Source organism: Nyctereutes procyonoides, unplaced genomic scaffold (genome assembly GCF_905146905.1).
Source record: "Nyctereutes procyonoides isolate TBG_1078 unplaced genomic scaffold, NYPRO_anot_genome, whole genome shotgun sequence".
Taxonomy (NCBI): Eukaryota; Metazoa; Chordata; class Mammalia; order Carnivora; family Canidae; genus Nyctereutes; species Nyctereutes procyonoides.
The window spans coordinates 151,767-165,438 of NW_026575146.1; the positions used below are offsets into that span (position 1 = coordinate 151,767).

The window sequence follows — 13,672 nt, forward strand, 5'->3', positions numbered from 1 at the left end:
TCTGTGGCTGCTTAAAAGGTCACTATTAGCTTTTATTTACTCAAGAGTAATATCCAGTTCAGGAAAGGTAAAGATCTCAGTGTAATCAGGAGTGAGATGTGGAATCCACTTTGAGTACATCGTCAAGAGGGCTGATGTTGACTCCCGTTTTGATAGGAAAGGGTGAATCATATGTGTAGTGAGGAGCCAGGCACTGAATGATTAAAACGACCATGGCTGGGACACTGAAAGGAAAAGCTGAGTAGAGAGAGATGCTAGCTGTCTTCAGAGATTTGAAAGGCTTTTTGTGGAAGATAGAATGTCCTTGTTGTGAATGGAAGTTGATGGCATGAATGTTTGATTCAATCAACAGAAAGAGGAAGTTTCTCATAGTTGAGTGTTCATCAATGCTAAAGATTCAAACAGATGTTCGATATTCATTTTGTCTGGAATGTTGTCAGAGGATTCCTGTGTGCAAAGGAATGTGGTCCTGGCACTTTCAGTTTTAGGATGATGTATGAGGCAGGCAGAGGCAACCGATATTACCAAATTCCAGGAAATATTCTGGGTGCTTGCTCTGTCTCTTCAGCTCATTGAATCTGCCTACTGACTCCATGAGTTAGGTATTATAAGCATCATTACAAATCACGTTTATAGTTTACATAGAAAACTGCCAGAGTTCATGGTGCTGGTAAATTACAGGAACACATTTTGAATTCGAGTTGTTGCATTAAAAGGTCATGTCCTTTCCTGTTCATACTCCCTTTCCCTAACATGCTCTTTCAAAGAAAAAGAACAAATCCTCAGTTCGAGGACAGAAGTACACATATTTTACTAAGTACTGATCAATGAAAGGCCCTGTCTCAGGAAATATTTTACCTATGATTTATTTAATCATATAGAAATAACAATATATCCATTTATGAACATTTTAGCATATAACAGCACATGTCAATATACTATTCCTATCATCTAGACATACATACATTTGTTTCAGTTACTATGATGAACTGAAACATCATAGTAATGTTTGATTTGGCTGGTCCGCAGCATCCAGATATTTGGCCAAACGTTATCATGGATGTTTCTGTGATGATGATTTTTAGCCGAGGGTAACATTTAGATCAGTGGACATTGAGTAAAGCACATTCTGCTCCATAATGTAGGCGGGCCCCATCCAATTAGTGGAAGGCCTTAATAGGCCTCTTTTTTTTTTTTTTTCTGTTTACAAACTAGAGAGATAAACCTTTATTTCACCACTTTGTCCTAATTCACTTTCTAATAAGACATGTACTGGGGACAGATTTTAAAATACTGGGAAAGCTAGATGTTGGGTGTCTTCCAGGCCGGAGCAAAGATGTGGTCACCCCAGGGGGCCTATGAGTTCCTGGGACGCTCCAGGCAGCACCGGCCACATGCACCAGTATCATCCAATCCCAGTTTTACTTAGAGCTGCCTCATTTGGGGGGCTGTTAGTCCTCGTTTCATGCCTAATTTTCACTAGAGGCTCCCTGTTGTTCCAAATGAGTTCATGACCATAAATAAGAACAAAGACTCACCTCCCACAAACAGGAGGAAATTCTGCCAACAGACTACCTTAGGCCTAGCCTGTAACTCTCTCCCCCCCCCCCCCCCGGGTCTCTAGCCTGCTGGCCTACTCTGCAGATTTTGGACTTGTACCTTCATAATCACATGGGCTAATTTCTGAATCACTCTTTATATGTACATATACATCCTGTTCGTCCTGTTTCTCTAAAGAACCCTAGTGCAGTTATTCATATTTCATTGTTTGCCCTACGTTTCCTAGTTTTAAAATTCTGAGTGAACAGCTACATGTATGAGCTTGGAAGCAGCATGCTCCTCGGTCAGATCTTCAGGTGATACTGTAGCCTTAGCCAGTCTTGTGAGACACTGGGCTAAACTGTACTCACTTTCCTAAACTGAGAAATAATAAATATTGTTGCTCTAAAGAAAATTCTATGAGTGGAACTTAAATTTTCCTAGGATGTTCTGGTGTTCTAGAGATTGATTTGAATTGGAAGGCCTGGATCCTAGCCCCAGGCCACTTCTAGCTAGCTACTGGCGACCTCACATCTCTGGGTTTCATTTCCCGTTCTGTTAAGAGAGCATGGGACAGAGGATCTTCAGTTTCCCTTAGGTGCTAAATTCAATGTCTCCATTAATTAAACTGTTTATTCATCAAAATAAACACTGATAAGAGTGAACACAAGAAGAACACACCCTGGATTCTCAAGCCTCTGAATCTGGTGGCAGTGTGCCAGCTTCCTTTCTGCCAGTAGCTGTCTATCCTCAAGTCCTGCTCTACTTCTTTTCCACCCCAACAGTTTTCTATCACTAGCCAATCGATGTTATATAAATTCTTTGGCACTTCTGTGGCCCGTGCATGTGTGCATGTGCATGCTCACAGTTTAAGCTGGGCTGCTCTGGCTCTGGGTGTGGAGCACAGCTCTATCACCAGAACATTTGCCTCCAGCATTTCACGGATTAACTCCGTCAGTTCAGTTCACGAGGGGAAGGGAGCTACTTTCCAAGTGTGAGTCCTTTTCTTTTTTCTCTTCTCATCACCAAGGAGGTGTGTCCAGTTTTCTTCGCCAGTTAGCTACTTTGTAGGAGCCCTGGAGTCCAGGCAGTGAACTTTCCCCAATGAGTAACTGAATTTGTATTTGCAAATCAATTCTGCTGAATGAAATGTTATATGAACATTTTCCCAGCCCCCTGGTAATACCCCCCCCCGCATTTTTTTTTTTTTTTAATGGTGCCGATTTTAAAAGAAAGCGCAACTTATCTAGTCCTAGCTCTCAGTCCCAGTGAGGTAATAGGGCTCTGGTAGGATGGACTCAATCAAAACTGTCGACCAAGCCGTTTGTCACTAGTCATACCAAGTTTTGCTTTCACTGAATCCCTCTGCACCCACGGGCAGCACCCCCACCCCCACCCCCGAGTCTGCTTCCCTCTCATATCGCAGGACCCACCTCCCCTTCCAATACTTCTCTCTGGATGGGATGTGAACAACTCAAACTAGAGGCAATGGCAAAGGGTGTTAAGGATCAGCACTCCGCGCCGGAATTTAGAGGCATTTAGTGAAGAAGACGGACCTCTAGGCAAAAGGGTGAATATCGATTCATGGAGCTCTGGGTGTCGGCCGATCAGCGGGAGCAGGCGGCAGGTGTATCTGCGGTGGCTGCGGGGGCGGGAGCAGGCCAAGTGCGCGGCCACCGTGGCGGCCCCGGCGCTCCGCGTGGGGAAGGGGCGGCGGGCGAGCACCGCGCTGGCCGTCCCCGCGCGAGGGTCAGCGCCAGGCGCGGGGCCGGGGGCCGGGGGCCGGGGGCCGAGGGCGCCGGGAGGGCACACGGACTTCCCGCTCCGCTCCAAGTTTTAGAGAGAACAAGGGAAGGAAGAAAGAGAGGGGAGAGGGGAGCGGGGCAAAGGAAACAGAAAGGGAAGGGCAGGGACCGGCAGGACAAGAGAAGTCCCGCGCGGCGAGGCGGCGGCCGGGCCGGGGGGGGGGGGTGGGGGGGTGGGGGGGGGGAGAGGAGGTGCCCCCCGCGCCCCCCGCGCTCTCGGGTGCCCGTCGTGGGGCGCGCCTCCCCCGCCCCGCGGTCACACTTCTTTCGGCCCCGGGCCTGGCGATCCTGGGTGGGGCGGCCGCGCTCGGGGGGCGGGGGCGGGGGGCGGCGGAGCGCCGGGCCGGGCCGGGCTGGGCCAGACGCCGTGCGCCGCCGGGGCAGCCGCACCTGAGCCCCCCCCGCCCGGGCCCGGGGCGCGGCGGGAGCCCGCGGGCTGGGGGCGGGGGCGGAGAGGGGGAGGGGGAAGGGGGAAGGGGAGGGGGGACGGGGGGCGAGGCCACGGAGCGCCACCACGTGCAACGCCCGCGAGTCGCGGGGTCAGAGCCCTCCGCCCCCGCCCCCGCCCCCGCCCGGCCCAGAGCGCTCGAGCGCCCCGCGGTCGCCCTCGCCCTCGCCCTCGCCCCGTCGCCCTAACTTTTCTCCGACTTGCCTGCGAGGAGGAACCTGCCGCCCCGCCCGGCCCGGGCCGCGGGGAGCCGGCGCTCGAACCCGGCCGCGGGGCCTTCCACCTGGCGCCGCCCCGGCCGGGGACCCGCCGTGGACCCGCCGTGGACCCGCCGGGGACCCGCCGGCAGGAGCGTGCAGGAGCGTGCAGGAGGGGCGGGCACGCGGGCAGCGCAGCCGGGAGGCCGCGGACGGGACTGCGCGGCCCCGGCGACCTCAGCGCAGCGATGCCGGCATGTAAGTCTCACCTTGCGGCTGAGATCTCTCCTTCACACCTTTACCTGCATCCGCCCCCGCGCCCCCACCTCCCCCCACTAAATGATTCTGTAAGGACCGCATCGACGAATAAACCGGTTTGTCTTCAGTTTGGCCCCCGGGGCGCGGAGGAGCGAGCAGGTCCTGCCAGGCGGAGCTGTGACATGTGTGTGCGGTTGGCTTTTTTTTTTTTTTTTTTTTCCAGTGAGAGGTAAACCTCACATTTGGGCGGTGGAAAGCATTAAAAAAAAAAAAAAAAGGGCAGGGCTTCAAGAATGGGGAAAACGTGTTTTCGAGTCAAATCAAACAAGGGCTAACAGGCACGGCTCCTCCATCCAGGGGCCTCGCCCTGCCAAGAAAGAGCGATCCTGGATCAGCACCTGGGGGCTTGGAAGGTACTGGTATCCCGAGAAAATGTTGACTTTACACATTGTCACCCCCGACTGTAGAAGTTATTCTTGCATCTTTGAGTTATTTGAATGGTTTAAGAAGAGGAAAGAGAAAGAAAGAAAGAAAGAAAGAAAGAAAGAAAGAAAGAAAGAAAGAAAGAAAGAAAGAGAAAGAAAGAAAGAGGCGCGCAGAGAAGTTTCTTGGTTGTATTTCGTAGATTAATGAGTAATGAAGGACTATGTCATTTTACGGGATGGGGCCTGGAAGGCGACTTGCCTTGGATTAGAGGTGGGGGACGTAGGGGTAGGAATGGTCAGAGAAGTCCCAAAGGTTCTGATTTAATGGAGTGACCATGGAAGCAGTGAGATTCCTCAGGGCGACCCTGAGAAAGGGCCACTGAGCACATCCAGAATGCAAAGAGAAGGATTGTTCTTAAAAAGGGCCTGTTTTTGCGGCCAATGCAGAAGTTAATTTTCTTGTAATCTGTAACGTTCGCCCTGGTGTTTTCTTTACTCTTGCGCAGATACCCTGACAGACATTTTGCTCCCTTCCACAAGAATACAAGTGTTTCTAGAAATTCTTATTGCCCCTCCCTCCCCCAGCTACTGGATCCTTAAGCATTTCCATTGAAATCTCCTCTTTCAGCTTCATACCTGGGAAGACTTGCGCCTCAGGCCCTGTCTTTCCCTTCCTCCCAGTGTCTCCTCTTCTCCCCACCCAGCACACAGTTTTAAAACAGGAAGAGTAGTGCCCACTGCAAGCCTAGCACTCTGCCCTTCTGTTCCTGGTAGTGAGCAGTATAATTAGAAAAGAACTACTTATTTCTGCTAAAATTGCATGTGAAGTAATTCCACACCTGTGAGTTTTAAGGTTTCATTTATGCCCGTGGAATCAGCAAGGTATAACCTGAAATAATTTACCTTGGGATACAGCCAACAGCCCCACATAAGACTTGTTCTCATATGCAGGCGGCACATTTTGAATGAATGTGAATTTGTTTTAAACATCAGTTTTTCCTGAAAGCATAGTAAGGTTTTTAACAGCAGATATTCGCCTAGCTTCCTTTCAGCTTTCCTAGGTAATTTAGATCTTATGGGAAATGAAAAAAAGTGTGCATACCAATTTTTAAAATAAAATATGTGGACCTGAACTGCAGGTAATGTACAGATTTCCTCATTATGTAATTAATTTATGTAGCTCATTTGAATTGCATCTGATTAAAACTTCTGTCATATAAAGATACGGATATTTAATCACATAAAATATAAAGTTTAGCATCCTGATTTGAGTTTATTGAGCTTTTTGGACTGAAAGTTTTTCCATTTCTTGCCAGATTATAGCTGTTTCTTTTACCATTTTGCTGTTTATGATTCACGTGGAATGGCTTAAGATGATCTGATTCTTTTTAGATATTAGTGTGTTAGAATAAATGGAAATAATACCAACCTTTCCAAAGTAAATATTCTTAGTATCTTACTGAAAAATGTTACAATGTGGAACACAAACTCTATTATCTTTTAAATTTAAATCTTAATGGGTTCAGGCATACAAACTAAGATATTTTCTGCCCGTTCTTTGCGGTGAAAGTATTACTATGTTGTGACACTCAAGTTATGAAATTACAGATTTTATAAATATACTTGGAGTTATAGTGACTACATATTTTTCATATCCTAAGAAATTTCATAGATTTAGCAAGGCTCCTGTTAGCTGGTCTCAAGCTTCATGGAGCTCCCGTTCGTTCCATTTATGGCTTATATAAATTACATGACATTGTGCTTTTCCAATATGAATGGTGAAAGAGGCTATTGTCTCTTGGCTTATGGGAAATATTAGAAGCTTGTAGTTTTACTGCCTAACTGGACACGTCACTCTGATTTCTGGAAATAATGATTTGAAAGAGAATCAGTTTATACATTAAAAATAAACTGACAACCACTTCCTTAAACTTGACCGTTTTCTAACTGCCCATCTCTTACGGAGTTTACATTTCTGATGGGATGATTAAAACTTTCTAGAGACAATTTAGACTTTAGACTAAATAGAAGAAGACTTTGTTCAATGTGTGTGGCATGCTGAGGCAAAAAAACCGTATCCTTCCATTTCCTTTCTGTTTGGATGCCATTGTTACATTATCTACGTTGGATGGCATTGCGATGCATACTGGGTGGCTGGCGTGAAGACAGCAAAAGGACTTTTCAGTGGTAACTAAAAACGCCAATAAAACTTAAGCGTGGTTACCTGAGTATCCCCTTACTTTCCCTTAAAGCATTACTCAGGATGGAATTATTTAGAATGCCTTAAGGAAAACTTCAGAATTGCTGTGTTTGAAACATTGGTAGCAAATATGACAAGGGCTTAGCATTGGTAAAAAGAAATCACAAATTAGTAAGAAAAATATTTCTATTATAATAGAAACTACAAAAATGATGAACATGCCAACCCAAGTAAAGGAAATCCAAATGAGATGGTACTTCGGTAAAACTGGTGATGAGGAAACAATAATAGTGATGGGAGTATCATGATATAAACGTTGATACACCTCAGTGTAAATTGGATGGGTGTGTGGAAATTTATTTATAAATAACTTTAAACCTACAGAAAAGTTTCAAGAATGATACAAAGAACACCTGTTTATACTTTACACAGAATCACTTAATGTAAAGGTTTACCCCATTTGTTTTATTTTCCATCCTTCTTCCCTCCACCCACTACTCTCAGTAGATGCACACAGTATTTTTCCTGACTCACATTAAGTAAATTATATACATCATGGCTTCAGGCTTTACTTTTTTAGTTGAAAATTTTATTGAGATGTTTGTTGATTTACGTGCAGTTGGAAGAAGTGGTAGAGATCCCATGCCCTTTACTCAGTTTCTCCCGGGGATAACATTTTGCATACTGTGGTACAATACCACAACCAGAATACTGAGACAGTATTCTTTTTCAGACATTCCCAGTTTTACATGTACTCAGGTGTGTTTCTCAGGGTTGCCTTTTAATTTCACCTGTGGTACCAGTCATGGAACAGTGGCTATGTCTGCTCAAATAAGGGTCAAGATGTGTGCAGATTTGAAGAATAAACCTTTTTACCTTTCCAAAGTGGGGGTAAACACAACTTAATAAAATAACTTGAATTGAGTAATAGAATAGCACTTTCTCTTATTCATTGCTTGAGCTCAGGAACATGATCTTTAACCAGAAGAAGAAATACAATTATGAGCACAGACTTGAGTAAACCAAATTACATTCTTTTCACTCTAGAAGAATTATGGTACTCTCGCTGCCACTCCCCATGCCCCTTGGTGACAATTTTAACATAAGTATATGTTTGGGGGAGATCCCTGGGTGGCTCAGCAGTTTAGCACCTGCCTTTGGCCTGTGGCATGATCCTGGAGTCCCGGGATCAAGTCCCACATCAGGCTTCCTTCATGGAGCCTGCTTCTCCCTCTGCCTGTGACTCTGTCTCTCTGTCTCTGTCTCTCTCTCTCTCTCTCTGTCTCTCATGAATGAATAAATAAAATCTTTGAAAAAAACAAAAATGAATACGTTTGGGATATGAGGAATGCGGTAATTCTGACCATTGTGGTTAATAATAGAATTAGTGCCATGTCAATTACTCAACTGATTTCAAAGTTTCCTCACTGAGTTCTCTTTAAATTTGACTTTTAAGGGATCCAGCAGGAGTAAAGAGGTGCAAGATAGTAGGTAGGTTGTCTAGATTACAGACTATTTCAGTGATATGTTTGGTTTATTTATTTTTATTTTATTTTTTTTAATATTTTATTTATTCATGAGAGACACAGAGAGAGACAGAGACATAGGCAGAGGGAGAAGCAGGCTCCCTGAAGGAAGCCCAATGTGAGACTCCATTCCAGGATTCTAGGATCACGCCCTGAGCCAAAGGAGTCCCGATAATGTTTGGTTTAAATCACATTTACAAGGGGAGCATTGACGTTAAAACAATTCCTGTGGAAGGGTTAAGTTCTAAAGCTCCTGAAATAGGACTTAAGCATGTTGTATTTTGTCACCTATGCAGTTTGAAAAGGGGAGCAGGTTTGCAGTAGAGGTAGCTTGGTTCTCAAAAAGGACAAGTGACTAGGAAGCCAGGTGACCCAGTTGGCAAGTGGTTTAATGTTGTATTGTTTTTGTCTGTGAAGTGATAGGTTTTGTTGCATCATTTTTAGATTCTTTTCAGGTGGTAGAAGTCCATGGATGGCTCTCTTTTACTCTAAAAAAAAAAAAAAGTTCTTTCTCTTTTCAGAACTTTGAGGCTACAATTCAAGTAATACAGGATTATGTTTTTTGTAGTTCCCATTTAGAACCTTAGTAACCCTGTTCAGGATTTTCCGTTCTTGTGAGAAAGTTGTTTGAATCTCAAGGATGTGTCTTTGCTAAGTGATCCCCTGAGAAGACACACAGTGCTTTCCTTCCTCTGTTCTATTCTTACTTTATTTGTTTCTGTTCTTCAGTAAACAGTAAACTGGATGAAAGTTGACTTGCCATGTGGTTTAAGTTTGGTTCTAAGTACTTGTCCTATCCTGGGTTCCTTTTCAATACAAAGTGATGGAGTCTTGAGAACCAGAACACATGAAGCCCCAGATCATCATTTGCAGCTCTTGTCTGAAAGAATTACAGGCAGATTTTGTAAAACAGCTTCAGGATTGATTATGGAATCCCTAAATGTCAGAACCTGTTGTAGCAAAACAGAGTTGCATGATGAAATAAATAGTATTGAATGTTGCCAAAGCTAACAAACATGATTCCTTGAGGATTGTTTAGAGAGTACATAAGTCTAAGAGGAGACCATTATTCCCATACTTATAAAGGAAAATTGTCATATGCCCCAAAGGTTAGGAAACTGGGAGTTCTCTCAGGCTGATGACACTCCTGACTGTGTGTGGTATAGCAGGCAGCCAAGTTTGATTGGTCTGCCCCTCAGTTTCCTGGGCCTCAGTTTAGGAGCATACTCATTCATCCATGGCATGAATGGGAAACACCTCATTCATCCAACATCAGTGGGAAATGGACCCATCCTTCCAAATGAGTGAACTTTCCATGTAACAGCAGTCTATCATCTACCCTTTTTAAAGCTTTTACTAAGTGCCGTGTAGTATTATCTCTATCTTTTTGATGGATGGTATCCTATTTGCAGAAGAGGAAATAGTCCAGAGTTTAAAGTACTTGCCTGTGAAGTCACACAATAAATAGAGGCACCAGGTTGTAATTTTGCTATTCCAGAGCTCACATTCATCATTATTATATATTATTATGATGTACAGTGGCATGTTGCTTCTCATAAGTAGTAACATTGCTTTAAATTTCAATTATTTTGGATAAATGTGTTTTAAGACCTACCTTCCATTCAGAAAAATACTCTTCAGGTCTTAAGCTTTGCCAGTTTAGAATTTCCATTAGGAGCTGTGTGATGCTAGAACTTCTAGTTGGGTGAATATAAAAACATGGCATGAATGTCAGACAGTACTCAAAATTTCTGCATTCATGGCAGACATGAATCATCCTTTCCCGTTTCTGTTCCAAGGTGATACAGAAGTAGTCCCAAACTCAACTGATGGGTGTTGGTTTATGACATCCTATTGTCTGTTCTTGTTTAAGCCTTTTCTTTTGATTTAATTGTGGACAGAATAACCACAATTATACTGGAATGGTAGTAGCAATAATAACAGCTAATATTTTTTTAAAGATTTTATTTATTCATTTGAGAGAGAGAAAAAAATAGAGCAGGGCAAAAGGGAGACGGAGAAGGAGAAGCAGACTCCCTGCTGCATAGGGAGCCTGATGCCGGGCTCCATCCCAGGACCCCAGGATCTTGACCTGAGCTGAGTTGAAGGCAGATGCTCAACCATCTGAGCTACCCAGGTGCCCCAATAACATCTAATATTTGTTGAGCAATTGCTGAGTGTCAGGCACTTTCTTAAAAGATGTGATCTGATTTAATCATCCAGCAACTCTATGGATTAGGTTCAATTGCCATTTCTATTTTGCAGGTGAAAAATAGGAGGTGCAGGGTAGTCAAGGAAATTACCCAAGGGTGGCATAGCTCACAAATATCAGTGACTCTCTTGTCGACTCTAGAGCTTGGTCTCTGCTGCTTAGGTGGTCTCGGACAGTAAAGGATAGATTGGAAATGAAGGCTTGAGGCGAGTGCAGGAATCATTTGATGACTATTTTTGCTTGTCTGAGTATTCCCTTTCCTACTTTTCTAGTTTTGTGTTTAGTATTACATATTTTACTCCAGGTAAGCAACCTTCAGGTAAAAAAAGTATTACTGTGATCCTACAGTATCTTATTAGTTGTTTCTCTTTTTAGAAATAAAAAGACTCTCAGTTATCACCTGGATGGTAACTCCCATAGTTGGAGATTTTTAGGATCTGGAGATTTCTTACCATCTTCCTGCCTGATGGCTCTTATGCTTACGAGTCCCTGTATGGACCTTCTGATGATTGACCTTTATACTTGCTGCCCCATTCACAGGCTTACCTGTTTTGATGAGGTTAAGCCAATGCGAGGTATCATTACCACTGTTTGAAGCCAAGATAATGTGGATGTTCCTATCTAAAATATCATTAGGTACAATTTTAAGTTTAAAGATCAGACCATTGTATGGATAATTATTTGAGAATTTTCAAAGCAGCAACCCTCCACGTAATGCCATATACTAGTTTCTATAATGCTTGGTGTTTACTAGGCATTTACAAACATTGAAGGCTATTGTTATTTATAAGGAAATTATTCTTTTTTGCATATTAGTGCTTTGTTGCTTTTTCTTAGGGGAAAGCACATGATTGGAAAATTTATCTTAACGGTTTCCATTTGTAAAGCAGCAGATGTTATAAAATGAAAACATTTCCTTTAAGTCTAAATTTTTGGAAGATTCTAGAAGAGATTGGTATAAAATCCTCTTGCCATCTAGATGGGCATATGACTCGTGATGCTGAAGGTTGAAGCTGAAATTGCTTTACTTTTTAATAAATGAACTTGAATTATCTGAATTTTTCCCCATCTTCATTGGGAAATCACCTATTATACCTAGACTCTGATAAGGAAGGTGCCAGCAAGTGCAAATGACATGCGTGAATTTCTTTTTTTCTTTTGCCTAATTAGCTAAAAGAGGTGATTTGGTTTATCATCTCTAAAGTTCCTCCTTTATTTGGAAGCAAGGTTGAAAATGATTTCTGTTTTCCAATCTCTGCTGAAAATCTACACTATGACTATTATTGTCCTAACGCTTTAGTGAATACTGAGTGTCCTGATGGTTGCTTTCTTCTGTTGCAGGATGTTTCACTCAGATCAAATGTGGAACTGTCATTGGAAATGGAAGCCACATTCTCTTTTGTTCTTATTTGCTTTATGTATTGTGTATGTTCCTCTTTCAGGTAAGTAAGACTTTTTCTCTTTCAAATCCTGAATTTAATAGTGATAGCATTGCCTTCAGTACAACTGTGCTACTTACTTAAGTCAACTTTATTTCTTGTCTTTTTCTCTGCTTCTGTCCTTACAGGCTTTTACTGTCCATGGCCTCTCTGACTTCCATGTGAATACTATTATGTTGATCATTGTTCTGTTTTCTGACGAGTGTATTTCTTTAATCTTTGCTGCATTTCTATTAGCTTTATTTATTTATCCAACCCATATGGAATGATGAGATAGCTACATGTCTGACATTAAAAATGTGCTAGCTATTCTACTATTGAATAAATATACAGTATTCAGTTCTTTCACTTTTCAAGTTTTCATGTAGTTACTTATGGAAAGTATAGACTTTGCTGTTTGTATTTATCCTGATTTTCTTACCAAGTTGCAGTTTAAGACAGGAATTTGAAATTAAGTATTTAGACCATGAAGTTTATTTAGTTGGCTTAAAATGATATGAAAAATTTCATTTTAATTGTATTTTTAGAGTAAAAATATCAAATATTTGTAATTACAATTTTTTTCTGAACTTTGAAACAAGAGCCTATTGTTGCAAGCTAAATTTTCTATAAACAGTTAATTATGTGAATGAGCCTATCAGAACCTGAAGAATGTCAGTGATATTTAAAAGTGTTTCTCCACGATTATCTGATTTTGTTTCTGAGCAAATTGCATTTCATGGAAGTCCATTTTGTTTTCCCGCTTTTTTAAATTGCTGTTTCTTTCAGTTTACTATATTTGTTTTTAGAATAAATTGTTACTCAGGTAGTCTTATGTATTTATTACTTGGGGTTTAATCAAGATTTTATACATTCCATATATATGATATATCTGCATGTTAAAAATCCTAAATTTAATGAATCATGAAAATAGATTATCTGCTAAAACTGTTTATTCATGGATTGAGAAATTCAACTTGTATTTAATATATAAGTATGATTTTCCAAGCCATCAAGTATTTTAAGAGTTTCAGCTACTAACTTCGAAAATTCCTGGCACTTGTTTAATGGCTTCAAAACAAAACTGATCTTTGAAGTCTTTTGTGTATTTGTTTCAGTTTCATGATAAAGCCACTCTTTACTTTCATTGCCAAAAGAGGAAAAAGAAACAAGTAAAGAGAACTTAAAATAAATATACATTGGATTAACTAGGTTCCAGTATTAGACTTTTTCTCAGCTTTCAAAAATGACTCTCCAAGAACCAATTACATGATGTATAATAAATTATGATATTAAAATTAGTCGAGGTCTATTTACTTTCATTTTTGTTAGGTCATGGCCTTTGTCGATTTTGGAGGCTTCTTCAGAGTTTAAATTGAAACTTTTTATTTTTGATGTCAACATTTTAATTGAAATACCCACATCGTTATTTTAATCACTTGAATCAATGAAATGAAACACATGTTCTCAGACTAATTAAAAGAAGTCAGCACTGGCTAGGACTAGGGTGGGGCCAGGGAAGCCCCTGGGTTGCAGAATTTAAGGGGGCACTCATTCTCAAGGTCATGGAAATCAAAGTCCTTAAGTCTGTTTTTAAGTTACTGTCTCATACAAGAAATCTTTTTTAAAAATTTCTTTCATTAC

The 13,672-nt window shown here is 41.9% G+C and overlaps 1 protein-coding gene across 7 annotated transcripts in view; it reads left to right on the forward strand.

Moving 5' to 3' along the window:
* The first annotated feature begins 2,523 nt into the window (after positions 1 to 2,523).
* ADGRG6 (adhesion G protein-coupled receptor G6) overlaps positions 2,524 to 13,672 on the forward strand; it is a 137,357-nt gene continuing 126,208 nt past the window's right edge. For 4 of the 7 annotated variants that reach the window (XM_055311100.1, XM_055311104.1, XM_055311106.1 and 1 more), the window contains exons 1-2: positions 3,930 to 4,247; positions 11,952 to 12,052. In XM_055311100.1, the coding sequence (XP_055167075.1) occupies positions 4,246 to 4,247; positions 11,952 to 12,052 (103 nt within the window). In that variant the 5' untranslated portion in view covers positions 3,930 to 4,245. Of the gene's footprint in view, positions 2,534 to 2,952; positions 3,110 to 3,929; positions 4,248 to 4,586; positions 4,661 to 11,951; positions 12,053 to 13,672 lie in introns of those variants that run through there. The other 3 variants (XM_055311103.1, XM_055311101.1, XM_055311102.1) reach the window with 3 other exon arrangements.